This window comes from Mesoplodon densirostris, chromosome 15 (genome assembly GCF_025265405.1).
Source record: "Mesoplodon densirostris isolate mMesDen1 chromosome 15, mMesDen1 primary haplotype, whole genome shotgun sequence".
Classification (NCBI taxonomy): Eukaryota; Metazoa; Chordata; class Mammalia; order Artiodactyla; family Ziphiidae; genus Mesoplodon; species Mesoplodon densirostris.
In genome coordinates, this window is record NC_082675.1 from 63,433,549 (window position 1) to 63,460,763 (window position 27,215).

Sequence of the window (27,215 nt, forward strand, 5' to 3'; positions counted from 1 at the left end):
GTCTCGGAAACTGAGGCCCAGAGAAGTCCAGTGTCCAGCCTGGTCTGACAGCGAGGGGAGGCACCCAGGCCTCTAAGACGGAGCCCTTACACCGGGTGACTCTGCCTGGCTCTGAAAGCCTCTTTGGTAGCAGAGGGCTTCCTCCCTGGCCTCTTGTGGGCAGAAATCTGCTTTCAAAAAACTGGTTTTCTTTGCTGCTTGAGAGCTGGCTTTTCAGAGAGGAGTAGACTCTGACTCCAGCCCAGCTTCAATGAAGTGCTCAGCAGAGACAAGCATCAGCCTCCGGTCCCTGCGGGCTGGCTGCCCTCCATCCCGGGCCTTTGGGAAGGACTCTCTTTGGCCCACCCCTCCCTTGTGACTCTGCTGTGGGCCCCGCCCTCCTGTTTTGTCCCCACCTCTAAGGGAGAGTGATGCGGGTCAGTGACCTGAGGACAGTGGGAATCTGACACCTGAGAACTGGCCTGGGGAGGATGGGACCTGCCGGCTTCCCTGGAGATGCGGGAAGGTTTGGTTCCCATCCTATTCTCCCAGGGTCCTGCATCTCTGGGAGGAGTGGGGGACGTTCGGCCTGGTTGGCCCGTGGGTCTGCAACCTTGTCCCTGAGGCCCCCGCTGGCAGGAGGCAGTTATCCCGGGGCACTGGGGTGGGAGGCAGCCCCCCCTGGTCCTTGCCCCCAGCACTGCCTGCTCTTCTCTTTCCCTCTTCACCTGAGGGTTTGAAGGCAGTGCCTCTCAGCCCTGGAGTCTGAAGGATGAAAGCCGCGTTACCTTGAGGTGACCAAGTTGGTGCAGATGAGAAAACAGCTAGAATATTCCTCCAGCTCAGGATGCTGCCTGCTCCGGAGAAGCCTATCAGGCCACATGGATCTGCTGTCTCCACCGACGTTTCTGGCTTTCTGACTTGTTGGCCTGGCTCTTCTCAGCTCCCACCCAGGCCCAGCTCTGAGGCTCCTCTGGCCCCCTTGTCTCCATCCCCATTGTCCCCAGGAAACCTGGACCGGCCCAGCGTGTCCTCTGGGTGTCCAGGCCCCGTTTCTGCCCTGCTCTCCTCCTCAGCAGGGCCCCTCGCTTTGTCAAGCCTTCTCGTTCCCTGGCTCTGCCCTCCCTCCCACTGACAACTGGTTTTCAGGAAAGACCTCAGTTCAAATCTCTGCTCTGTCATTTACCAGATGAGTGTCAATGAACCTTCCAGAGACTCGAGACCTCTGTCACTGTCATCTCCACCCACCTTGCCCACAGCCTTTGGCCCCCACGTCCTCCGCTTCTCTTTTACCTTCCCTTCCTCATGGGGCTGCGTGGTTTCTGCTGTTGCGCCCCCTCTCCAGCTGCCAGCCGCTTTGGCTCCCTGCCCATGAGGCACGAATCAGCCACCAGGTCTTGTGGAGCGCCTGCGAGTGCCAGGTGGCCATCAGGCAAGACCCTGCACAGGGGCCTCCCCCTGCCCCAGCCCTGCCTTGCCTTGCTCAGGCCCCAGGGGAGCACCCCTGCTCGAAGGTCCTCCCAGCTAGCTCTCAGGGGGGTCCTATAGCATCAATTTCCAGAATTCTAAGGTGCACATGTTTTTCTACACATTTCTGAAATTAATTTGTGTCTTATACTTGCTGTGTTTCTTTTCTTTTTTTTAAGAAGATGTTCGGGGTAGGAGTTTATTAATTAATTAACTTATTTTTGCTGTGTTGGGTCTTCGTTTCTGTGCATGGGTTTTCTCTAGTTGTGGCAAGCGGGGGCCACTCTTCATCGCGGTGCCCGGGCCTCTCACTATCGCGGCCTCTCTTGTTGCGGAGCACAGGCTCCAGACGCGCAGGCTCAGTAGTTGTGGCTCACGGGCCTAGTTGCTCCGTGGCATGTGGGATCCTCCCAGACTAGGGCTCGAACCCATGTCCCCTGCATTAGCAGGCAGATTCTCAACCGCTGTGCCACCAGGGAAGCCCTTGCTGTGTTTCTTTAATGTGGTGGTTTTTTTTTTTTTTAAAGTAACCCCTCTTTCTCCTCACTCCCTAAAAATGTTATTTAGTTCATGATGAATCCTCCAATTGATGGCATTTCAGTCCTGGGGAAATAAGATAAATGGGTAATATATTCAAGGACACCTGGAGATTATTTTTTTAACCCAAAGGAGTAACTCTAATGGGAAAAATTGTAGGTTGTTTGTTGATGAGGGCACTTTGGGATGTGTTACTCAGCTGTCACTGGTCACTGGCTTGTCATGGGCCCGACCAGTCTACCCTAAGAACTTCACTCCTCTGGTCTTAGAGACCGAATACAGCAGCTGCTACTTTCACAGACCCTACAGCACACAGGGTTGGGGTGAGTCAGGGGCCCCAGAATGGATGTCTCCTGCCTTTCATGTCCTTCTGAGCAGAGCTGATGAGACTGAGAACCCTCTGGGGATGGAGATGACAGGGGAGAGGGGCACAAAGTCCCAGAACAGAAGTCAAAGGACTTTTGCAGGTAGACATTGCCTGAAATATTATGAGCCATATAGATACTTCTGTTCACTTTTCTCTTGCTGCCCATCCAGGAGAGAGGGCAGCTGCCCTCACTGCCCAGTGCATCAGTTGGAGGGCACAGGTTACAGGAGAGTGGAAACCTCTCCAGGGTGGTGGTCGGTCCTCTCCCTAATGGGCCTCCATAGAAACCGGAAGGGCCCCCCTCACAGGGTGGGCGCCCTCCTGGCAGGAGGGGCTTGTGGGAGGGAGGCAGCTGCTGTTCCTGGTGGTGGGAGAGGCTCCACCAGCCCCCGAGGGGGAGGATGCTGGCCTGCTCTGCCTGCCCAGCCCCTGTGCACTGCAGCTTTAAAACCTGGAGCTCTTTATGGCTGAGTAATATTCCATTGTATATATTGAGCTATTTGTAGTGAGGTGGATAGACCTAGAGTCTGTCATACAGAGTGAAGTAAGTCAGAAAGAGAAAGACAAATACCGTATGCTAACACATATATATGGAATTTAAGAAAAAAAAATGTCATGAAGAACCTAGGGGTAAGACAGGAATAAAGACACAGACCTACTAGAGAATGGACTTGAGGATATGGGGAGGGGGAAGGGTAAGCTGTGACACAGTGAGAGAGTGGTATGGACATATATACACTACCAAACGTAAAATAGGTAGTTAGTGGGAAGCAGCCGTATAGCACAGGGAGATCAGCTAGGTGCTTGGTGACCACCTGGAGGGGTGGGATAGGGAGGGTGGGAGGGAGGGAGATGCATGAGGGAAGGGATGTGGGAACAGATGTATATGTATGACTGATTCACTTTGTTATAAAGCAGAAACTAATAAAAACAAAAACAAAAACAAAGAAAACCTGGAGCTCACCCGGGCCTATCTGCCCCTCTCTTTCCCTCTCGATTTCAAATCAGTTTGCCTTCAACGAGCCCCAGTGCATCAGTCGCCTCGAGCCACTGCTTTTCCCTCAGTCCCTCCAGCAGTCAGCCAACCAGGTATTTACTGAGTGCCAGCTCCAGGGAGGTGCGTGGGGATCCAGAAACAGCAAGACAGGAAGCTCAGCCAGCTGGGGGCGGTGAGTGTGAAGAAACAGCTCAAGGTAGCTACCGCCAGGTGCCAAATGAGTGGTAGTGACAGGGCCTTCTACAGGAATGCAGAGGAGGAAGGCGTCCCTGGGGGCTGGCAGGAAGGGGAGGCATTTTTTGAGTTGCTGAGAGATGACCTTTAAAGACAGGGAAGGCAGCAACCAGCGTGAGCAATGGCCCCGGGGTGGGAATGTGCGTGGAGTGTCTGGAGATTTGATGTCCAGGAGGGCTTGGGCGGTGGGGATCAGGGGGATGGAGCTTGAGGATCAGGCTAAGGGGTGTGCATCTCACCAGTAAGCAATGGGGACTCCCCCTCTGAAGGCAGACCAGTTAGCAAACTTGGCTAAAATTATTTGCTCTCTGTATGGAGTTGGTCTTTTTCTTTTGGAGCTGCCTTGTCCAACACAGAAGCCGCTAACCACAAGTGGCTATCGGAACTAAGGTGTGTTGTAAGTGCCAGATGTACGCTGGATTTTGAAGACTTAATATGAAAAAAAAAAAACAATGTAAAATATCTCAATAATTTTTTTATATTGAGTACATGTTGAAACAATATTTTGGATATACTGAGTTATATAACATATACTATTAAAATTAAATTCACCTCTTTTTACTTCTTTGAAGGTGGCTACTAGAAAATTTACAATTACATATGTGGTTCACATTGTAATTTAATAGATAGTGCTGGATTGGAGTCTTTATAATATCCCTTTTTTTTAAACCCCATTCGCTTCTTCTGCAGTCATGCCTGTCTTTCACTTTGTTAGCTTTCGACACCTCTCCTTTCCCTTCTAGCCCTCCTTCCTTTGGTCATGTGGACCTTCTCCTCCTTTTCTACGGTATGATAGATGGTGGTGAGGGAGAAGGGGGAATCCAGAGCCTGCTTGCTCGCTACAGTCCCTGGACTCATGGAAGCCAGAATACACCAGGCAGAGGAGGTCCTACTGATCTGGAATGCTGGTGGGAATTAAGGTTCTAGATCATTCTTTTCTGGCTCACTTGCAGTGAGCCAGAAATGCATTTTATTTCCATTTTGTTTTGCAAATATTTATTTTTAAAAGATTAAAAAAAAATCTATCAATGGCCTGCATGTCATTTACAAAGTCAGATAGCTCCAATATAAGACACATTTAGTAAAACAGCAATTGTCTGCCCCTTGCCCTCCCCACCCTAGCCCCACCACTAGAAGCTCAACATCTCCAACTCTTCTTCGAGTATTTACTTCCTGAAATACATAACTTACTAAGTGAATTTCTAAATAAATTCTTTTACTGCTCTTTGTTGATTTTTCAATTTTGACATTGTCTATTTTCTTCTTATTATGGAAGAAATGTCCTTTTCTGTTCTAAAATAGTTTATTAATGCTTGTTGTGTTATTAATATATAAATATTGTTCACTGCTGAACCAAGTAGTATGTAATCATTACACTGTCTGAACAATTTTTTCTCTTCCTAGAGGTAATAATTGCCTGCTTTCTGTGGCATTTTTTACAAATTCTTACCAAATGCTCTACAAAATTGGAAAATTCCTTCCAATACTATTTTCATGTGGCCAAATCTGATGGTAATGTTATATTTTTGATCCACCCCCCAGCTACCCCTCAGAGCGCCCTCCCTCCTCCCCGCCTTGAAATGATTGCTGGAGGCCCTGTACAGCCATGTGCTTGGGAAAGCCCCCTCTTCCAGGTGTCACCCCCTATTTCTTTGCTCCTTTCTTTTGGTTTGCATCAGTAGTTCTTTGAGAAAGGGTGTGAGAAGATTAATTGTTTTTGAGACCCTCCATGGTTGAAAATGGCCTCACTCTACTCTCACGCTTGATTAATAGTTTGGCTGGGCACAGAATTCTAGATTGAAAATCTTCCCCCGACACCCCTTCGGCACCTTGAAAGCAGTTGCTCTACTGTTTTCAAGCTTCCAGTGTTGCTCTTGAAAAATCTGGTGCTATCCTGCTTCCAGACCCTTTGAATGGGACCAGTTTGCTTTCTCTCTGGAAGGTGTCAGAATCATCTCTCTGCCCCACTGCTTGGACATTTCCCAGGGAGATGCCTTGGTGTGTGGTTCTTTTCTGGGCACTCAGAGGGCCTTTTCTATCTAGAAGCTGACCGTCAGTTCTGGGAACTACTTTAAATAATTTTTTTCCACAATTTTCTCCATTCTTTCTCTCTTACTAGAAAACTGTGGAATCTTCTGACTGCAACCTTCAACGTTGCCATCTTTTTCCTCAACTCCTTGTTTTCTTGTTCTGCTTCCTGGGAAATCTCCCCAGCGTTACCTTCCAACCCTGCTGAATTTCAGATTTCACCTCCTATAACAAGAGCTTGTTTTTTCATCGCTCCTTTTAAAGGAGCTTGTTGTTGTCTCATGGACCCGACATCATTTTTCTGAGGATTTTTTTTTTTTTTTTTTTTGCGTTTCGCGGGCCTCTCACTGTTGTGGCCTCTCCCGCTGCGGAGCACAGGCTCCGGACGCGCAGGCTCAGCGGCCATGGCTCACGGGCCCAGCCGCTCCACGACATGTGGGATCCTCCTGGACCGGGGCACGAACCCGCGTCCCCTGCATCGGCAGGCGGACTCTCAACCACTGCGCCACCAGGGAAGCCCTTGTGGGGATATTAATTAAAGTGTTTTGAAGTTTATTTTTTTCGGATCCTTGCATTACTTCTGTTCCTCTGAGTTTCTTTTCTTTTTCTTTTTTTTAAATTTAGTATTTTCTTTCTCTCTTTTCACTTTGTAATCTTCCTCAAGAGACTGGTCATCCTTGGCTGTCTGTTCATATTGAAGAGTAGGTCACTAATAACTTCCAGAATCTGTGTGTGTGTGTATGGATATGGACCTTTCAACTTATGGGCTTTATTATGGAGTTGCCAGTTGGGGACTCAACCATTTTACGGGGTACTCCCAACTGTAGAGCTATTTCTGGGGCCAGTTTCCAACCTGGGGCTGTGGGGCGTGCAGGGGAGGGGCACCTGAGTGACAGCACCCTCTGAACCAAGAGGCAGAAGGGAGCAGGGGTTTCCAAAGCTCCAAGTATAAGACTTTCGCTTAACCCCCCCTGTTTGAGCACGGTGCTGCACCCCTGTCCTCCTCTACTGGAGCCTTTCTGGCTCAGTTTCCCTGCAAAATGCCAGGGCGAGGGAGCGGCAGTCACTGCCCTGAATGGGAGAGGGGAGATGCCCTGGGCAGAATTGCTCCTCATAGAGACTGGCCACCAGCCTCCCTGTTCTCAGCGCCGCCATCTCTCCTGCCACCACAGGAGTTGTCCTGACCACTCCAGCACGTGTGGCAAATCTGTCCGCTTCTCGTTGACTGCGCCTTCATTAGGTGCTTGGTTTCCAATTCCTCAGCTCTGCTAATTGCTCCATCTGCTTTCCACCTTCCAAAAATCTGTTGACTTTTGCTGCCTGCTGATGTCACCTCTCCTGTTCTCTCTGTCCTTGTCTGTTTATTTTCTCTTTATGCCTTTGCTCTCATTTCAGTGGGGTTTGGGAAGGAGCAGATATATGTTGAACCTGCTATGTTTAGCAGGAAGCCTCTGTAAAGCTTCCTGAGGTGCCAAGTCCACTTCCTTCCTTATTAAAGGACTCCAGCGCTGAGAGCTGGATCTTTGCTTATGGAAAATTTGTAAGGCTTTGTCATCATCAAGGTCAATGTTATTTAGAAGGTAGTGGAGACTAGATTAAATGCAACGTTGAGCCCAACTTACTGCTGGAAATCTTTGCTTTTAAATAAATGATAATATTATAACAAATTATTTCATTATTACTTAAAAATTGTGTGGGATTAGATTTTTTATTTTTCTTACAATTGCATGGAAAACAACTTCTGGTTGTTTTCTCTTTGGAAATTTGGGCTCCCTGTCAGCTGGATCCTGGCTAGCCAAGTCTTCAGTAGAGTTCAGAGCTTGACTACGCTGGAATAAATTTTCTCTAGGCATCTATTTAAAAAGGTAGGGCCTCCCTGGTGGCGCAGTGGTTGAGAGTCCGCCTGCCGATGCAGGGGATGCGGGTTCGTGCCCCGGTCTGGGAGGATCCCATATGCCGCGGAGCGGCTGGGCCCGTGAGCCATGGCCGCTGGGCCTGCGCATCCGGAGCCTGTGCTCCGCAACGGGAGAGGCCACAACAGTGAGAGGCCCGCATACCGCAAAAAGAAAAAAAAATAAAAAATAAAAAAATAAAAAGGTAGTAGGGTCAATAAGGTTGACCTTATGGGAGAAATTCAAGAAAGCCAAACTGCCTCCAGGGACCTTAAAATTCCTTTAACGAGTGTGCTCATTTAAAAGAGGGTGCTTATCTATTTATTAAACAAAATACTCCCCCCCTCCAACACATACTGCACAGAGCCTTTACTAGGGAGCACCGATGATCATTTGTATACAAAAGTGATGATACCTGTGTTCTAATGAATGTCTTGAGTTTCACCAGCTGCAGGTTGGGGGTCAGGGGAGACGGGGTCTGTGGGAGAGGGGAGCAGGGCTGGTGCTCATGGAGTCTTTGTCATTGCTTCTCCAGGTGCCCCATTTCAAAGGTCTCAGCATCCTCACGCTACCTCCTGCCGCCACTTCCATCTGGGCCCCCCCCAGCCGCAGCAGCTCGCTCCCGACTTCCCCCTGGCCCACCCGGTGCAGTCGCAGCCGGGCCTCAGCGCCCACATGGCCCCGGCCCACCAGCACAGCGGCGCCCTGCACCAGTCGCTGACCCCGCTGCCCACCCTGCAGTTCCAGGACGTCACAGGTCCCTCCTTCCTACCTCAGGCCCTGCACCAGCAATACCTCCTGCAGCAGCAGCTCCTGGAAGCCCAGCACCGCAGGCTCCTCTCGCACCCCAGGTGTGTGTGCTACCTGGGCGGGGGCGGGGCGGGGCGGGGTGGGGGCAGGGCCCAGCCCTGGGGCCCTGGCTTCTACCCTGCCAGGCTTGGCCAGCAGTCAGTCACTAAATGAGTCTCTGTGTAGGAGGCAGCTTTTGCTCCACTTAGAGGCATGTGTTTCGGGCAGTGAGCGCTGCCTTAACCCGATACGGGTTCCCTCTGTTGCTTGTGTGTGTCCTTGTCATATCGCACAGGTAACTGGTCAGGAGCTGGGTAAGTGGTGGGCTAGGATGCTCACAGTGGACTTTTCAACGCGGTAGGAGACTAGACTAGGGGACCCCTCACATCCCCTCAACCTTCATGGTCACCAGATTCTAACATTGGAGGTCCCTAAGGGATACCTCAGGACAGGGCTGGGTCAGCCCTGCCCTCAGAGAGCCCACCGTCTGGTTGGAGAGACCAGCTATGAAACAAGTGCAGAGTAAAATGAGACATACTAATCAAATGGGGCTGAAGTAGCTGCGGGATCCTGGGCAAGTCACTTCACCTCTCTGAGCCTCAATTGTTAAGAGAAGGAGCTGTACAAGTTAAGTGGTTCTCAAACATTTTTGTCTCAGGACCCTTTTTACACTCCTAAAAGTTACTGAGGATTACAGCAAGCTTCTGTTTATGTGGGTTATGACTATGGATACTTACCCTATTAGAAATTAAAACAGAAATTTAAAAATACTTATTAATTCATTTGACAATAACAATAACAAAGGTATATGTTAACACCAATAATATGTTTTTCAAAAAATAGCTGAATTTTTTGCCTCTAAATCAGTGAAAAGAGTGACTTTTTAAAAATACATACTTACAAATCTTTTTCATGCCTGGCTTAATAGAAGATGGTTGTGTTCTCAAGTCTTCTTCTGCACTCAAATGTGGCAGAATCACATGTCATGTAGTTTCTAGAAAATTCCACTGTTCACTTGTGAGAGAATAAGAGTGAAAAAGCAAATAACATGATAGTATTATTATGAAAATCATTTTGACCTCGTAAACCCCATGAAGGGGTCTCAGGGACTGCCGGGGTGCTTGGAGCACACTTTGAGCACCTCTGGACTTGATGATCTTTAAGACCCCAAGCGTCCATGTCTGTAGAGGTTGGGGTGCCTGGGACAGAAGGTGAGTGCTGTAGGAGGTCAGAGGAAGGAGAGGTCACCATGATCTGGAGTGTTCAGGGAGGCCTTCCTGGAGCAGGTGGCTTTGCACTGGGCCATGAAAGCTGGGAAGAGTGTGGAGAGGGTGGAGGAGAGGAGAAGAGCATGCTGGGAGCAGAGGGGGTGCACAGAGGTGGGAGAGCCTACAGGAGGCCGGTCTGTGTGTCCTGAATACATCCCACCAAGGACAGAGGGGAGAAGTAGGAGAAGGAGCAGAGAAGTTAGAGAGACCGGGTGAGACAGCTGACCTGCAGTGGTCACACCCAGGGAGAGGCTCAGTATAGTGGGCAGCCCAGAGACAGCGGGAATTTCTGAGCTATTGGCTGCTGCCCAGGAAGCTTCCTTGGAGTTTGGGAAGAGGGCTGAAGGCCACTGCTCCATACACAGGCTGTGGGCTGGGGCTGCTGAGCACTCCTGGGAGCTGGGCTGGCCCTGGGCAGCCCTGACGCCTGGATTCCTCCTTCCATTCTGGTGCAGGCGGAGTCAGGAGCGAGTGTCTGTCCACCCTCACCGCCTCCACCCCAGCTTTGACTTCGGCCACCAACTACAGACACCTCAGCCCAGGTATTTGGCTGAGGGCACTGACTGGTGAGTGGGGTCCCTGGGGGAGGGAGGGAGGAGGGTCTTGTCTGATCCATGGAGTTCCTGTTTCCTTCACTTCAATGATGCCGGAGTCCTAGTCTTCAAGCCCCAGCTTTTGCCCTGTCCACCCTCAGGGCCAGATGGCCCCCCAAGGTCCTGGTTCCAGCAATGAGCTCAGATGTGGCTAGGTGCCATCATGTGCCCAGCCTTGGGCTCAGTGCTCATGGTACTGCAGGGGAGGAGGGGACAGGAATGCAAAGCATTTCCCAAGCTCAGGGAGTGCTGTGAACCAGTGGTCCCTGGGAGGGGGGCGGAAAGGAGAATCTCAGGAGCCAGCATGATCAGGGAAGGCTTCCTGGAGGGGGTGGGCCTTGAGGAGTCCAGAGAGAAGTGCCAGGGCATGCCAGCCAGGCAATGGAGATACAGCCAGCTGGGTTGGAGGCAAGGACTGGGGAGATTGGCTGGGGAGAGGTCGAGGGCTTGGTTGTGGTGTCTTTGTAGGCAGCGGGCCCCTGTGATGTCTTCCCACAGTCTCCTGCACTCAGGGCAGAGGTCTTTGTTGCTCTGGGATGCATTATTGCTTTGTTTTGGATACTTGGTCCCACCCTACTCACAGGTTCTAGCTCAGGGGAGGGCTGACCTAAACTAGGGCTGGATCTAAACACCTGAACACTTGAAAAAGATGTGTAGTTCACTAAAGTATTTAGAGGTAAAGAGCATCATGTCTTCAACTTATTTTTAAATAGTTTAAGGAAAAAAATCCACGGAGAACTCTGTATGTGTGTTTGTATGTATGGATGTATACATGGAGAGAGAGAAGGAAATAGAAATGCAGTAAGGTAGTAAAATTTCAACACTTGGGGAATCTGAGTGAAGAGTATCCAGAAATTTTTTGCAACTTTGAGGCAAAAAAGTGTGTGTGTGTGTGTGTGTGTGTGTGTTTTAAAGAATGTAAAAACAAACAAAAAACCTGAATGGAAAGGGATGGGCTATTTAAGAAACAGACGTGCATTAGTGTCCTTACTCAGCCATTTAGTCAGGCAAACTGGTGTGGGCAAGGGTTGCTTTGGAAGCAGCCTAGGACCGGACACCCAGGAATGGTTCAAAAGGGTAGTTCTGGTTGACTGGACGCTAAAGGTGCTTCTAGGTGCAGGAAATGGTTGCTTTAACAGGTTCCGTGTCTCCAGCCCTTGGTAGTTCTCAGGTTTTCTCTGTTAGATTTAACGCTCTCCTAAAACATAGATTGCACCACGGCCAGCTTCAGCCCAGCCTTTTTCTAATTAGCAGATTCAAATTAGAAAGATTTAATTGTTGTTTGGATGAAATTCTGTCCCTCGGCAGGCAAGTCAATCCAGTTTAATTCTCTTCAGCACACAGAGCACCTGGGGTCCTTGTGTACGGCTAAGGGATCTGAGCAAGGTCCAGCGTGGCAAATGGGAGGGGATGGGAGACACGGGGAGGCGGGTGCTGCTGAGATGCGGGAGGCGTGGTGCGGGTTAGGCCACCGACTTCCTTTATTTGGCCAAATATCCTGTGCTCCTCGGTCATTTCTGTCGCTCTGCATTCCTGACCCCTGCTTGCCTGGAGAAACAGAGAGGCTGGGGCCCTGAGAGGCTGGCCTGTGCCCCAGCAGGGGATGCTGGGAGGCCCCTGGGCTGAGTCCCGCCCGGGGCCACCTGGGGCCCTTTCTGCCTGTCCTGTCCCCACTTCCCAAGTAGGAGGTCCTTTCTCCTCCCTGTAATTAGCCCTGCTCCAGCAAGGGCCAGCCAAGTGGTGACGAGGGGCTTTTCATCCCACCCCTCTTTTCCAGGGAGGCCTCTTCTGCCAGGAGATATGAGGTCTGGAAATTAGATGACAGGAAATGCATTATAGGCAGGGCTGCTCTCACCCTCTGCAAGGATCCCTGGGAGGGAGGAGGTGGGGAGTGTGTCTGCGCCGCCCCCTTTCCTTTAGAGAATCATCAGAAACCACTGACTTCTGCCCTGGTCATCCCAGGAATTGGCATGTCCCAATAGCTCTCGTCCAGCCCCAGGCCTGAGGCTGCCTAGCCCTCCCCCCCTTACTTTAGGAGATTCTAGCCCTACCCAAGCAGCTGCTCTCACTGAGCATCCTGGCCTGGGAGTGTGTGGGAGCAGCAGGCCTTGGGGGATAAATCCCCCCAATCCCCCCTTTCTGGCCTGGGCCCGATACCTTGACCCTGACCTTGAGCCCTGCTCCAGTGTCTCCGCCCTCATCGTGCTCCTTTGACTCAGTCCTGGGTTCACAGTTCTGACTCTGCCCCCAGTGCAGACGGCAGCCCGCGCGGCCACGCAGCCCTAGCCCTGCCTGGGCACCTGGGAGTGGCGGGGTAGGGGTGAGAGCTTCCTGCCGTCTTTCCCCTGCAAGCAGCTCGGTCTCAGCAAAGGAGCCCTGTTCGAGGATCCTGGGTTTGGGAAGGGATTTTTGATGAGATGATAAAAGGGGATCCCAGAGCCCACTCAGGCCCAACCGGGGCAGATCACCTCTCTCATCTGAGGGCTGAGGTGCCTTTTGCTTCTCCGCTCAGCATTCCTACAATTGGAGAGATTCTGTTCCCAGTTCCTTGGGACTTTGCTTTTGGTAGAATTCCCTGAACATCTCTCTGCTACTTTGAATCGGTTGGATTCCCTGGGACTGCTGGGCAGGTGCTAAGAGTCAGAGTTTCTGCCATGTGAGGTGCCCCGGGGAACTCCTTTCCCCGAGGCAGGTCATGGGGTGAGCCCAGGCGAGGATCGGAAACCCTGGAGCCCCTAACTGGCTAGCCTGGGGCCATGGATAAGGCAATGGCCTTCTTCAGGCCTCCGCTGGGCCTGTGAAAGTGAGGGACCGGACTAAGAGAATTTCTAAGTTTGCTTCCAACTGGCTCCAAGAGTTACCTCCTGTCCCAGGTGACAGACTCATCAGGAGTTGCTCCAGGGATGTGGGCTAATACATAGAGGAAATGTAGGAATACGTATATGTGTCATACTGTATAGACATCACAGCTGGAAGCAGAAATTCCTTTAATGCTCCTCATATTTAAAACAAAACGTATTTGTTGAATCAGGCTTTTTGTCCTGTAGTTTCCCCTCATCTGGATCTTGCCGGTTATGCTCCAGAGGTATCACCTCAGACGCCCCTTGGTTTGCTAAACTCACTACACACTGGCACCCAGGTGGCGACTTGAGCAGATTCAGCTTCAACTTGCATTTTTTGCAAAAAACACTTCCTACGAGGTGCTGTGTTCTTCCAGCAGATAGCTGGTTGTTTCTCCTGTGTGATGTTAGTAGCAATTGATCATCTTTGCCCAGATCCTTTATTTCTTTAGGGGATGAAATAAGGTGACAAATAATTCAATCATTCCTTATTCATTTATTAGCTAGAAAACTTACATAAAGAGCAATTTTCCTTCATCCACGATTTGGTTACCCTGAAGTACAGTTAACAGAGGAAAGGCAGGATAAATGTTTGGTTCTTCCCCTTTACTTTTTATTATTATTTTCTTTTTCGGTACACGGGCCTCTCACTGTTGTGGCCTCTCCCGTTGCGGAGCACAGGCTCCAGACACGCAGGCTCAGCGGCCATGGCTCATGGGTCCAGCCGCTTCGTGGCATGTGGGATCTTCCCAGACCGGGGCACGAACCTGTGTCCGCTGCATGGGCAGGCGGACTCTCAACCACTGCGCCACCAGGGAAGCCCCTTCCCCTTTATTTATTAGTTTTCAAAATGAAGCATCCCTAGCATCCTTCAAAGGGGACCAATTTTCTTTAGCATCATTTCATTCTCATGGATTTGAACCTATTTCATGTATTTCAGTCTATTGCAGTTACACTCATTGATGCAAAATGCCCAAACTCTGCCAGTGGGAGCCTCTCCAGGATGGTTCCCGAATCCTTTTGACTTGACTTTGATAACTTCCTTGCTTTTAGTTATGACAAGATGTTTCAATCTGATGGTTCCCGAATCCTTTTGACTTGACCTTGATAACTTCCTTGCTTTTAGTTATGACAAGATGTGTCAATCTCATGTTGCACTTTTTTTTTTCTGTCTCAGACCAGAACTTAGCCATTTTCCAAGGAACACTGGATCCTTTTCAGTTGATTGATTTTTAAGTGAAATGAGTTTCCTGTATGGTGAGGAGCAGGGGCGTTGGTCCAGGAGGGCTTTCCTGCCTCACAGCTGCAGGTCCCTCTCCTATTATTTTCTCAAACTGGTAAAAGTGTGGCCTCTGCCCCCCTCCACTTTGTCTGGAGCTGTCTTTCCTTTGCTCTGTATCCGTGACCAGCTTATTTGGATTCCTCTTTCAGCATGTCTCTCAGGGACGGGCTTTGGTGCACTAGTCTCAAGTAGTATGAGGCCCAGACTATACTAGTTCCTTCGATGTAGCAGAGCCCTTCCTTCTCTGAGTCTCGGTTCCCTTCGCCATAAAGAGAGGGGCAGGGCTAGGCGAGACTGACTCCCTTGCAGCTCTGGCAGTTTGTGACTCTGATTCTACTCGACGGGCTTGATGTCTGAGGTCCCTTCTGCAACCCGCTGGCCGGATCACCTGTGCTTCACCGTGGCTGTGTCCCTGCAGGGATCTCAGTGTGGACACCGGCTTGAGTCCCGCTCAGTTCCAGGTGCGGCCCATGCCTCAGCACTATCAGCATTACCTAGCGACTCCTCGAATGCACCATTTTCCCCGAAACTCCTCCTCCACGCAGATGGTGAGTGAGAGGCTCTGCCAGGAGATTGACTCCCTTGCTGCCTGTTGGTGCCCATGGTGGGCTGAGGCCTGTGGCTCCCTTGTGTCCTGCCCGGCTGTGTCCTGAGCACAGGCAGGTCAGCCACTCCCATCCCCTCCCCTCCCAGCTCCTATTCCCAACTGGGCTTGAAGGGGAAAGAAAGCAAAGCTGCTGGACCAGAAGCCAGCACTGCTGAAAGGAGGTGGGGCACTGGGGGTGGGGCAAGGGGCCCAGTGGCAGGCCCTGGTCTGGGGGGGTGGGGGGGTGGAGTGAAGGAGGGTGGGGGAAAGGCTCAGGGCTAAGAGCAAGCAGCGTAGTCCCTGGACCCCATGTGACCTCATTTAGTTAATTTATTGGGTCAGCTTCTCCCGGGGGTTTGGTTTTACTTATCCGTGAAATGGCATGAAGATGCCTGGTGTGGGGAACACAAGAGACCCCAGAAGTGGCCCCTGGGGCTGCCTGCTGATCTGGTGCTGCCTTGTGCAGAGGGCCGGCCTTCAGCGCTGCAGGGTGTGGCGACTGTGGGAGGATCCGGTTGGGTTTGGGGCCTTTGCATACCTGGCATCCCGAGCTGTGTGGAATGAAGGTGGAGATAGTCCACTAAAGCAGCGAAAGGCTGATTGAAAATCTTATTTCCAGACAGCTTCTTCATGCTGCTGCCCTGGAGCATAATTCGGCCCTTCCAGCCCTTACCTTTGCCCTTTAACCACTCAGCACCTCAGTCTCTCCTCATTTGTAGAATGAGAGGCTTGGATGAATAATCCCAGAAGCCTTGTCAGCTCGGAAGTTCTAAGGTTCGCCTTATGAAGCACCATCTCCTAAGAATAAAAGCTAGTGGTTATTGAGCACTCACTGCATACCAGGCACTGTTCTAATCACTAGCCTCGCAAAAACACCACACGAAAGGTTTTATCCCTGTTTTACAGATTGGCAAACTGAGGCATAGAAAGATTAAGTCCAGGATCATGCAGGAGTAAGCTGAGGAGCTCTGACTCACAGCTGGAGACAGGGTGAGAGTCAGGGTGAGGTGAGTGAGGCAAGGCCGTGCAAGGAAAGGATCAGATCCTGTTTTTATTTAAAATTTTGATAGTTTGTTCATTATGGATTCTTTGCATTAATTTTGATTTTTAAAATACTACATTAAAGTATTATTTATCTTGGTTACTGAGTCATTCGGTGCCTCCTTAAATTTTGTGCCCTCACTTGCCCCACCCTGTTCTGGGCAGTACAGAGCGGAGGGGAAGGGAGTGAACTTTGCCATTCGACTGCCTGGGTTTGAAACCATGGTTCTGTCACTTACCTCATCCGCTTGTGTCTCACTTACCCTATCAGCAAAATGGGAGTAGTAATTGCACCCAGGTTACAGGTCGGGTGAGATGATTCAATTAATCGTTCGAAGGGCTTAACAGTGCCTGCCATGAAATAAATGCCCAGTCAGGTTAGCTGTTACTTTACTGATTTTGTTATTCTTTCTGGGGCTGGTTCGGCCCAGGCTTGGTTCTTGATGAGGAGAGGGGGACACAGGAGGAGGAAAGACAGCGCTTCTGAACACCGCAACATCTCAGGGGTGCGCTGATTGGCTATGGGAGGGGGAGTCAGAAGCTGGGCTCTTGGAGCCTGGAATCCTGTCTGAGGCATTTTCTCCCCAACAGGTCGTCCATGAAATCCGAAACTACCCTTACCCTCAGCTTCACTTCCTTGCTCTCCAGGGACTGAATGCCAGCAGACACACCTCCGCTGTGCGGGAGAGCTATGAGGTAAGCCCCGCCCCTCTGCCTGGGGACCCTCCCGTCAGCCTGGCTCTTGCTGGCGTGGTGGAGATGCCACTGTCCCCTCTCCCTCCCCAGCGGGTGGGGAGGGCATGGGTGGTAGGCGTAGCCTCAGGGTTGAGAGTAGGAGAGAGAAAAAGAGAGTGAGTAGAGATCTCGCAGTCTTTGAGCATCTGACAATTCTTCCCGTCGACGTGAATGCTCTGCAGGTCTCTCAGCGCCCCTCCTCCTTATCATGAGTGCCGCGTGTTTGCACGTGCAGAATGCACACATCCACATGTTCTCTCTTTGTAGGAGCTGCTGCAGCTCGAGGACAGGTTGGGAAATGTGACTCGGGGAGCTGTACAGAACACCATTGAGAGGTTCACCTTCCCCCACAAGTACAAGAAGGTGAGCCAACCAGCAGGTCAGCCTGCATAGTTGGGGTTGGGGTGGGGACCATCTAGTTGACCCTGGCCCAGCTTTCCCCCGAGGGGCACGGTCCGAAATCTAGAAGCTTTTGCTCTGGCTAGATGCTCTGAAGCTCTGCTACCTTCCCAGGGTCTTCTCCCTTGCTTCTGCCAGGTGTGACCAGGAGGGGAGCTGGGTATGTGTGTGTGCATGTGGACTTGTGAGTGGGTGTACAGGCAGATGAATGTTTGTATCTGAATGAGGAGGGCCAAGGGAGCACCTACACTGCAGGCTGAGATTTGCCTTAGAAAAGATTCCAAGTCCAATCTCACATGTGGACAAACAGGCGGCTAAGGCTTCAGAGCGTAGGTTTCCAGTCCTTGGGGAGTGTCAGGTTCACGTGGGCTGCTTTTAAAGCCACAGATTCACAGGCTGTACCCTAAGCCTGTGGAGGAAGACTGGAGTAGGATTGAAGTCCAGGAATTGGAGTTAAATTTTAAAAAAAATTCAAATGAATAAGAAATTTGGAAGTAACCAATCTGTCTTTCAATAAGTAAATGGGTAAGTAAACTTTGGTAGATCCATACAATGGAATATTATTCCATGATTTTAAAAAATAAGCTATTAAGCCATGAATAGATGTGATGCAGAAAATATGTATTAACTGCATATTACTAAGTGAAAGAAGCTGACTTGAAAAGGCTGCAGACTGTATGATTCCAAATACACAGCATTCTAGAAAAGGTAAGAGTAGACAGTAAAAAGATCCGTTGTTGCCAGGGGCTTTAGGAGAGGGATAGGCAAATGAATAGGTGAATGATAGGGGACTTTTAGGGCAGTGAAACTATTTTTTATGCTACTGTAATGGTGGACACGACATGACATTATGCATTTGTTAAACCCTTAGAACCCTAATGTAAATGAATGGACTTTATTAATAATGATGTATCACTCTTGGTGCATCAGTTGTAACAAATGTACCACACAAGTGCAAGATATTAATAGGGCAAACTCTGTGAGTTTTGAGAGGGGAAGGGAGGGAACACGCTGTATTTTCTGCTCAGTTTTCGAATAAACTAACACTGCTCTATGAAATAAAGTCTGCTATGAAAACAGGTAAATAAATACTTTTTTTTTTTTTTTTTTTGCGGTACGCGGGCCTCTCACTGTTGTGGCCTCTCCCGTTGCGGAGCACAGGCTCCGGACTCGCAGGCTCAGCGGCCATGGCTCACGGGCCCAGCCACTCTGCAGCATGTGGGATCTTCCTGGACCGGGGCACAAACCTGTGTCCCCCGCATCGGCAGGCGGACTCTCAACCACTGCGCCACCAAGGAAGCCCAATACTTTTTAAAATTTGGGAATTAAAAGCTTGACAAGCACTGAGAAACTTGGAGCAGGAAAATGCTCATGGTGGTCAAGCCGGAGCCCATCTTCACCCCCTCAGGAGGCCATAGGCTGCAGTGGTTGTGAGCACTAGGTGTTGGAAACAGATGGGGCCAGTTTTGAATTTCCGTTTTACTACTGTCTTTGGGCTGCTATAACAAAATGCCTTCTACTTGGTGGCTTAAACAACAGACATTTATTTCTGACAGTTTTGGAGGCTGGGAAGTCCAAGACCAAGGCACTGGCAGATTTGGTTCTTGGTGAGGGCTCTCTTCCAGGCTCACAGACGGCTGACTTCTTGCTGTGTCCTCACATGGCAGAGAGGAAGCTCTGGTGTCTTTTTCCCTTCTTATAAGGGCACCAATCCCATCATGGGGGACCTACCTTCATGACCTCACCTAGACCTAATTACCCCCCCGAGACCCCATCTCCATCACATTGGGAGGGGTGGTTAGGGTTTCAACATATGAATTTGGGGGAGGGGGACAAACACTCAGTCCCTAACCACCACTTATAGCTGTGTGACTCCGGACAACTTACTTGGCTTTTCTGGCCCTTCTCTTGCCCTTTTTCATGCAAAATGGGAAAGATATGTTAGTAGCTGCCATAGGGGGACTCTGGGGATTCAGTGGGACAGTGCGTATACATGGCTTAGCACAGTGCCCAGTACCCAGTGAGTGCTCAGGAGTAGGGAGCTGCTCTCACCTTGATTCTAGGCTTGCCCAGGTACCCATGGTGTCAATGGCAAAGACCATGAACCTTGGTCTATGCAGCTCCTCATGGAGGCACTGGATTTATCCATCAGTGATTCCAATCAACATTTACTGACACATCTATTATGTGTCAGTCATGGATAGTATGTTAATAGAGGAAACAACAGTATTTCAGTAATTAAGCGTGTCATCTGCATGGAGAAAATGATCATTCTCTGGAGGGAGAGCTTGAAGCTTTTGGAGAAGGACGTGGAAGGGAGTGAGGTGCGTTCAGGAGCCCGGGAACAACTTCTACCTTCCTGACCAGGGTGGGCTCACTCCTGCCAGAGATGCACACTTCAGCTGTCATTACTTCAACAGGCCGAGAGGAGATAAGGAAAAGAACTAATGCTAAGAATGAAAAGGGAAAATGGACTGAACCAATGACATAAAGAGTTGAGGGCTTCCCTGGTGGCGCAGTGGTTGAGAGTTCGCCTGCCGATGCAGGGGACACAGGTTCGTGCCCCGGTCTGGGAAGATCCCACATGCCACAGAGCGGCTGGGCCTGTGAGCCGTGGCCGCTGAGCCTGCGCATCCGGAGCCTGTGCTCTGCAACGGGAGAGGCCACAACAGTGAGAGGCCCGCGTACCGAAAAAAAAAAAAAAAAAAAAAAAAAAGAGTTGAGCTAAAAAAATTATGGGAATAAAAGGAGACAGGGGAATAAAATATTATAAAAACAGGAATACGAAGAATTAAAAATGCAAAATGATAACATTTAAGATCCCCCAAAATATAAAAAAATTAAAAAATTTAAACTGAGAGTAAAATAATATAAAACAAAAAAGGATATTTTAAAATAGCAATGATAGGGGCTTCCCTGGTGGCGCAGTGGTTGAGAGTCCGCCTGCCGATGCAGGGGACACGGGTTTGTGCCCCAGTCTGGGAGGATCCCACATACCGTGGAGCGGCTAGGCCTGTGAGCCATGGCCACTGAGCCTGCGCGTCCAGAGCCTGTGCTCCGCAATGGGAGAGGCCACAACAGCGAGAGGCCCACGTACCGCAAAAAAAAAAAAAAAAAAAAAAAAAGCAATGATATGATAAGAATAAATAAAAATATAGTCAAAAAGAAAATATAAAAAAACAAGAATTAGGAAAAGATATGAAAATTACATACAAAATTAATGTCAATAACATCAAAGTGAAAACAGAATGTTAATGAAAATGAGAAGGTAAGGGCAAAAGGGACAGTTTCCACATAAGGTTCTGTGTGGGAACCTTTAAAATACATATTAAATTAAAAATGCTGAAGAAACTTATAGTTAAAATAAAAGTTACATAGATAATGAAAAGAGAAGACAAAAACTGGAAGACCTAAAAGATTAAAAACACAAAGGAAGAAAGAGGATAAGATTTGAAAAGAGACAATATAGTTTAAAGAAATATAGATTAGATATAGTAAAACAAGGTAGGACTATTAAGTTAATATTATTAACTATATAAAGGAAATCCTGAATAATGGTGGGAGAAAACAATAGAAAATAGTCTCAATGGTATTTTTTATGGAACTCCCTTTTCTCAAAGGGCCAACTAAAAGAAGGCCACTCTTTGCAGTGGTTGAGAGTCCGCCTGCCGATGCAGGGGACACGGGTTCGTGCCCCAGTCCGGGAAGATCCCACATGCCGCGGAGCAGCTGGGCCCGTGAGCCATGGCCGCTGAGCCTGCGCGTCCGGAGCCTGTGCTCCGCAACGGGAGACGCCACACAGTGAGAGGCCCACATACTGCAAAAAAAAAAAAAAAAGAAGGCCACTCCACCAGCAAACACAGCTGGGTTCTTAGGCAGGCAGATCATCACCATTCCATTCATACTCCAAACCCATGACAATTATATGGGACTATGGATGTAATTCTGATTTTCTGGTTAAGGGTAAACTTATTGCAGTTGGGTGTATAGGGCACAGGGAGGCTGAGAGCAGAAGGTATAGATTTTCTTGTATGTTCTAATAAGGTTACACAATTCCCCAGATTACTTCAGACTCCAGAGCTGAGGACCAGGGACCAGACTGGGGACACCTGGCATTTAGGCCTGGCCCGAAGGTCATAGTCACTCTCTGGGTGATCTTTATCTTGTGAGTCTTCAGATTTCTCTTGGCAAAATGACCTTTAAGTCTGCTTATCCCTGGAGAGGGGGGAAAAGGTTTAGTTTTCTTCCCGTGGGTATTATCAGAATGTTTCACTGCATAGCATGGAGATGGGAACAAGAAAGTGGGCTGATTCCATTCACTGATTAGATTCCTTCCTCCCCAGAATATTTTTTTAAGCACCAGTGATGTGCTTTGTACTTGACCAAGGGTGGGGCAGTATCTAAAGAAGGGTGAGCCATGGTCGACACCATCCAAGAACTTGGAACTTTCTACATAGTAGTTAACTATCTTCAAATAATTAGCAAAGAATTTAAAACAGGACAATTAAAGTCAACAAGTATAAACAGAGTGCTGCATGATGTCTAACATGGTATTAGAACTAGTGCTTACCTTTTTAAAAAATTAATACCTTTTAAAAAAAATTGAAGTATAGTTGATTTACAATGTTGTGTTAGTTTCCAGTGTACAGTGGAACTTGTGCCTATTTTAAAGGAACTTTCTGGACAGGCAGAGAGATCAAACAACATAGAATAAGTGTGGTACAAATAATAGGAGGTAATGCCCAGTTGAGGAAATCTGCCTTCATCTAGTAATGAATGAAGAAGTGAATAGACATTAGTTGAGAGAAAGAGAGGAAGGAAGGAAGGAAGGAAGGAAGGGAAAGAGGAAGGGAAAGAAGAGTGAATGGATGGAAGGATGGATGGAAGGATAGATGAAGCATGCTGAACCTGAAAGTGGAGGGAGAAGTCTGGAGGCAAGGGTATAGGTTGGAAAGGATGTAAGGAGGAGTGGACAGCACGAGGGGACTAGAATAGAGGAAGCTGTTTATGCACAAGCCATAGTTTTCCGAAGATTGGTTCATTAGGTACTCAATTCCTTTCTAAACTCTATGCCTCTAGGACAGTATAAAGTTTATACCTGGGACATAAATTGCCTGGAACAACAAAAACTGCTTGGCCTCTTCCGCGGCTCCACTCCTGCACTCTGTATCCTGAAGCAAGGAGGCGGCATGGGGAGGAGGCAGGGAGAAGGGTCTGGGAAGTGCACAGAAGTCTGGGTGTTATTTCAGAACTTAAAAAGTGACTGACTCCCAGGGAAAGGAGGCTGAAAGGGAGGGGGAGGCTGTGGATGAAAGACAGGGGCCACCAGGTGAGTCGGTGCTCTTCCTCTGCTTCACACAGCGAAGACCCCAGGACGGCAAGGGCAAGAAGGAAGAGGGGGAGGAGTCAGACACGGATGAGAAATGCACAATCTGTCTGTCTCTGCTGGAAGATGGAGAAGATGTGAGGTAGGAGCCCCGCCTTTTGAGGTCCCCTCTTCCTTCATGGGGATTGGTGATCCTGCACCATGTGTCAGGGGTGCTTGTTTGCCTGTGCATGTGCCAAGGGTGCACAGTGTGCTCTGTGGTTGTCCTAGGAAGGTGGGGTGTGGAACATTCTAGATGTGTGGTGCCCATGGTGTGGACTCCCGGACACAAAGCTAGGAGAACAGAGAGACATTTGGCCTGAATGGAACTCAGATAAAGTCCTGGCTTCATTTCAGGTTGATCTGGAGGGCCAGGAGGAGGAGGGCCTTGGGACTTTCCTTCCTGTCATGAATTCCCAGCCCAGCCACAGCTTTACTCCATGGCAGAGCCCCCAAAACCTTCTTTGGCCAGTCCCCCAGTGGTCCTGGGTATGAGTCTCCTCATTCCCCGAGTAGTCAGTGTCCCATGGCTCCTGGCACAGCCCGGGGCCCTTCTCCTTGACCATTCCTCCGACTTACCCTCCTCTCTTCCAGGCGCCTACCCTGTATGCATCTCTTTCACCAACTGTGTGTGGACCAGTGGCTCGCCATGAGCAAGAAATGCCCCATCTGCCGAGTGGACATTGAGACACAACTGGGAGCTGACAGCTGAGGGAGGAATTAGCCAGTGGACACCCCATTTTCCTTCACCAGGTCCCCCCACGGCCATAGCCCTTGCAGCCAAACTTTGCCTTCTGAGCCATTTGATGTAGAGGAAAAGCCTGCAAGCACATTTTGTGGAAAGAGGAGTTGGTGGTATCCGTGTCTGAGGAAAGGAGGGGGTGGGGGAGGCCCACCTGTCCAGAGTGGCGACTGCCCTGTCCGTCCGTCCATGTCCATCCGCCTGCTTTGCGGGAGGGAGGGAGCTGGCAGTGCCCGGAGCAGGGGTGGGAAGGGGGGGCCCATGCTGCTGAGAATCTAGATGTGATCCTGCAGGTCCTAGCTGATAGCCCGGCCCCTCAATCCTGTCCTTTGAAGGATTGTATATATACCTCTTGACCACGTAGAAACCATGTAGGGGTCTCTAGCTAATTCTGTGGATGGCAGCCAGAGCATGTTAGCTTAAGAAAAATGTCGTGTGTGGTGCTCTAGTCATCTGTGGTGGACATGTCGCTGTTACCGAATCCGCACCAAATAGTTCTCATTGAGTTTCTTGTTTTGGTGCCTGACTGAACCAACCAACGACAGCCCGAATCTTCCCGTCTTTACGAGAGAAAAGGAAAAAGGAATCAAAGGTGAAGAAAAAAGCCAAATCCTGTTTACGGTGAAAAAGGATGATTTTTTTTTCACCCAGGTTGGGAGGCGGGAGGGGGTTCTCGTTTTGTTTTTGTTTTCTCTTGGCTTTTGTTTTTCTCATGTTTACAGTGCACGGAGCAGTGGAGGGGCGTCCAGGAAAGAGGAGGACTGGAAAAGGAGCAGATGGGGACTTAGATGGGCCTCTGAGGGGCTCAGCCGGGGTTGGGAAGGCAGCATGTGAGTAGGCAAAGGGGAGAAGTCTGTCTTGAAGGAGGGCTCCGCACTTCCAGAGCCCATCTACTTAGCTCCAACCATCCCCCCAACAAGTTCCACACTGAACCAGGAGGCGTCAGCTTTCAGCCAGAGCTGCCCCAGGTTCCTCGGAGCCAGGATATCCCTGCTCACGCCAGCGTCTTCCTTTTGGCTGTGCTTATGCCCTGTCACAAAGAGGCAATTTGGCCACTGCCTCTCTAATGCAAAAAATTAACCAGATACTAAAGATAAAGTAGCATAGGTGATGGACACCTGGTCTTGGCCAAAGTGCTCTCAGCTAGCACGCAAGGGCTGAGGTCAAACACCGTGGACCTCGAGGAGGACCTTGAGCTTCCTTTGGAATGTCTCAAATCCTGATGGAGTCCCTCAGAGATGGCCCTGGCCCAGAGACCACCTTAGCTGGGTTGGGAGGCCCTGTGTTCCTAGCCTCTGGCTCTTTCTCTCTTTGATAACCTTGGGCAAGTCCCTTTCTTTCCCTGTGCCTCAGTTTCCTTCTCCTTACAGTGGGGAGAAACAACAGTGCATCCCCATTTCCACCTCTTCTACCTCACCTAGATGTTGTGAGGATTAATGCTCTCTGCCCAACGCATTCTGTGCTCTCCTGGGAACCTCCTTGGGGTTTAGGGATGGGGGTGGTGGGAGACAAGACCTGGAAGTTCCAAATGACACCATACAGTGTGTTTTTCTGAACCACTCCATAATTTTTCTGAATCTCAAAGGGAGCAGAGAGATGGGAGGACAAGGGAATGGAGATGCGAAAGTCCACCAAATTCCAACCCCAATCCAACTTTCTTTGTCCATCTGTGGAAAACACCAGCCCAGCTAGAATTCTGCTCTCTTCCTTTGCCTCTCCTGCTCACTCCTTCTCTCTCTCATTTGCACTGCCCTCAAAGCCTCCCTCTCCCCTCATCCCTTGCCCCAGTCTCAATGCCTTTATATCAATAAGAGAAGACTAAGGGGAACAGGATATTTATCACATATATGAAGAAATACCATAAGGTTAAGAAAATTTGAGTCTGCATTGTTTCTTACAAAGGGTAAAACCAGGACCAATGGGTAAAAATGATGGGGAGGCATATTTTGGCTTGAGGTAGAACCTTCTAGCACATATGGAGCTGTCAGGTGGAGGGATGGCTGCTCTGGACACCTGCAGGCAGAGAGTGGGGGTCATGGCTTCTGGAAGGAGGGTTACTCAAGGATCTCAGTCAGCCCAAGACCATCTGTACCGAGTACTTGCCAGGGCAGGGGCTGGAGAAGACAACAGCCAGGGAGACGACATCCCTGGCCTCCAGGAGCTTACAGTCCAGTTGAGGAGCGAAGGCGATAGAGTGCAAAGGGTGACTAGTCTGATCCCAGGTCGATGGCACGAGCATTATACTGTCCCATTCAGTGGGTCCAGTGTGTGAACAGTGTCTCCAGGGCCAACGGCTGGAAAGCCCATGAATCGGAAAGTACTTGTCAGGATTTTGGAGAGAGCTAGTTACTAGCAGCCCCAGGAAGTCGGGAACTCTCCCTACCCTGCTTTGACCCAGAGGTAGGCAGGGTGGTCCAGGGAAAGTCACTCCCCACTTAGTCTCAGTCCTTTGTTCTCTCCCAGGCTGCCTTGCAAGGCCAGCAGGTGGTGGGTTGGTGGGGAGGCCGGAGGGAACGGGAGCTGGTGTCTGGCTTCCGTCTTGGCTCTTGACCGACAAAATGGGCAGCTCTAGAAGTTGCCTCCTTCTCTCTGGGCCTCAGTTTCCTCAGCTGCACACAAAGAGGTTGGATTGGAAGCTTGCTAAATTTCCTTCCAACAATCACATTCTCTGATCCTCCCTAACATCAACACATTTTTCAAGGTGGGAGAGCTGTGTGCCCACCAAGCTGTTGACAGCAACCTTCCCCAAAGGCACTAACGCCTATATCATAGGCTGAGAGTGGGATGGGTCCCCTCCTCCCCCCAGTTCTCTGCAGGCTCCCTGAGTGCCCCGGGCTAACGTTAGCCAGCGACTGGGGTGAAGGTCACCCAGAGGGGAGAGGTCAGCTCTGACTTTGGGGGTAGATCCTGGAGCCCCCCATGCCCATCTCTCTGGGGCCCTCCTACCTTGCAGGTGGGCACCTCCCAGCCCCCCCCCCCCCCCCGGGCTTCCTCAGCAGGCAGCCAGGCGGGGTGAGAAGAGAGGAGAGGGGTCTGTGCTTCCCCTCCCTCGACGTCTGGGAGCCTGGGAAGACTGGAGAAGAGGCAGGCTTTGGCTTCAGCCCACTGTCGTCCTCCTGCTCAACTCAAGGGACTCAGACCCCTTCTTGACTGAGACGCATGAGTGCCTTCTGGGGCGAGAGCTGCCCCAGGATTCCAGTTGGGCCTCCAGCCACATTGCAGCCCTGGCCGCAGCGGGTCGCCATGGATGCCAATCTTCGAAACCCACAAACCCAGGCCACCTGGCGCGGCGGGGGCGGAGCCTGGGCTCCTCCTCCAGCTAGGCCCCCGGCCCAGCCCTCGCCCCCTACCCGTGGCGGGACTCAAGCTCCTCTTCTGCAAATGTTTCCAGCCTCCGTGCAAGTATTCTTAACTCTTTACGCCTAATGAACAAGCACAGTTTTTTCAACGGTGAAGAAAAAGCACCAGATTTTTTTTTCCTGAAGAAATCCCCCAAGCCCCCGCCTACCGACGGGACAGACACTCCCCGCGTGGGGCTGTAGCAACGTCTGTCAGGTCCCCCCCTCGTGTTTCATCTCCTGCGCGCGCGTAGAGCAAATGCTAGAGCGATTTCAGCTGATAGAAAAACAAAAATGAAAAAAAAAAAAAACACAAAAAACAAAAAACATGGCACGTTGCTAGTTTACAGGGTTTTGTGAGTTTAAATGCCTTATATTTAACAATCATAATTTATGACTAACTTGTAGATATCGTGGGTTCTTATTTAATTATTTTTATAGTTGTTTTGCATTTTTAATTATAATTTATTTATTTAGAAAGGATACTAATTTTTTTTATTACTCCTATTACCTCATTTTGGCGTTGTTTCTGGGAGTGGAATGCTTTGCATGCATTGGTACGATGACAAACAACTACGAATACAAAAAAAAAAAAACTTAAATAAAATTCCGCGAACTTTATTTCGTCCAGACTATCAGGGTGTGTGATTGCAAGCTGTCCTACTGTGGTGCTGGCCTCTTTGGATACATTCCATACGAAATGCAAACCTTTGATTCTGTATGCTGTGATCCTAGT

General features: G+C 49.8%; 1 protein-coding gene across 1 annotated transcript in view; it reads left to right on the forward strand.

Moving 5' to 3' along the window:
* Positions 1-23,111, forward strand: part of ARK2C (arkadia (RNF111) C-terminal like ring finger ubiquitin ligase 2C) — a 106,312-nt gene extending 83,201 nt beyond the window's left edge. The window contains exons 2-8 of the mRNA XM_060119635.1: positions 8,037-8,352; positions 10,014-10,124; positions 14,692-14,821; positions 16,492-16,596; positions 16,903-16,998; positions 22,396-22,502; positions 22,994-23,111. Of these exons, the coding sequence (XP_059975618.1) occupies positions 8,037-8,352; positions 10,014-10,124; positions 14,692-14,821; positions 16,492-16,596; positions 16,903-16,998; positions 22,396-22,502; positions 22,994-23,111 (983 nt within the window). The remainder of the gene's footprint in view (positions 1-8,036; positions 8,353-10,013; positions 10,125-14,691; positions 14,822-16,491; positions 16,597-16,902; positions 16,999-22,395; positions 22,503-22,993) is intronic.
* The last annotated feature ends 4,104 nt before the right edge of the window (positions 23,112-27,215 follow it).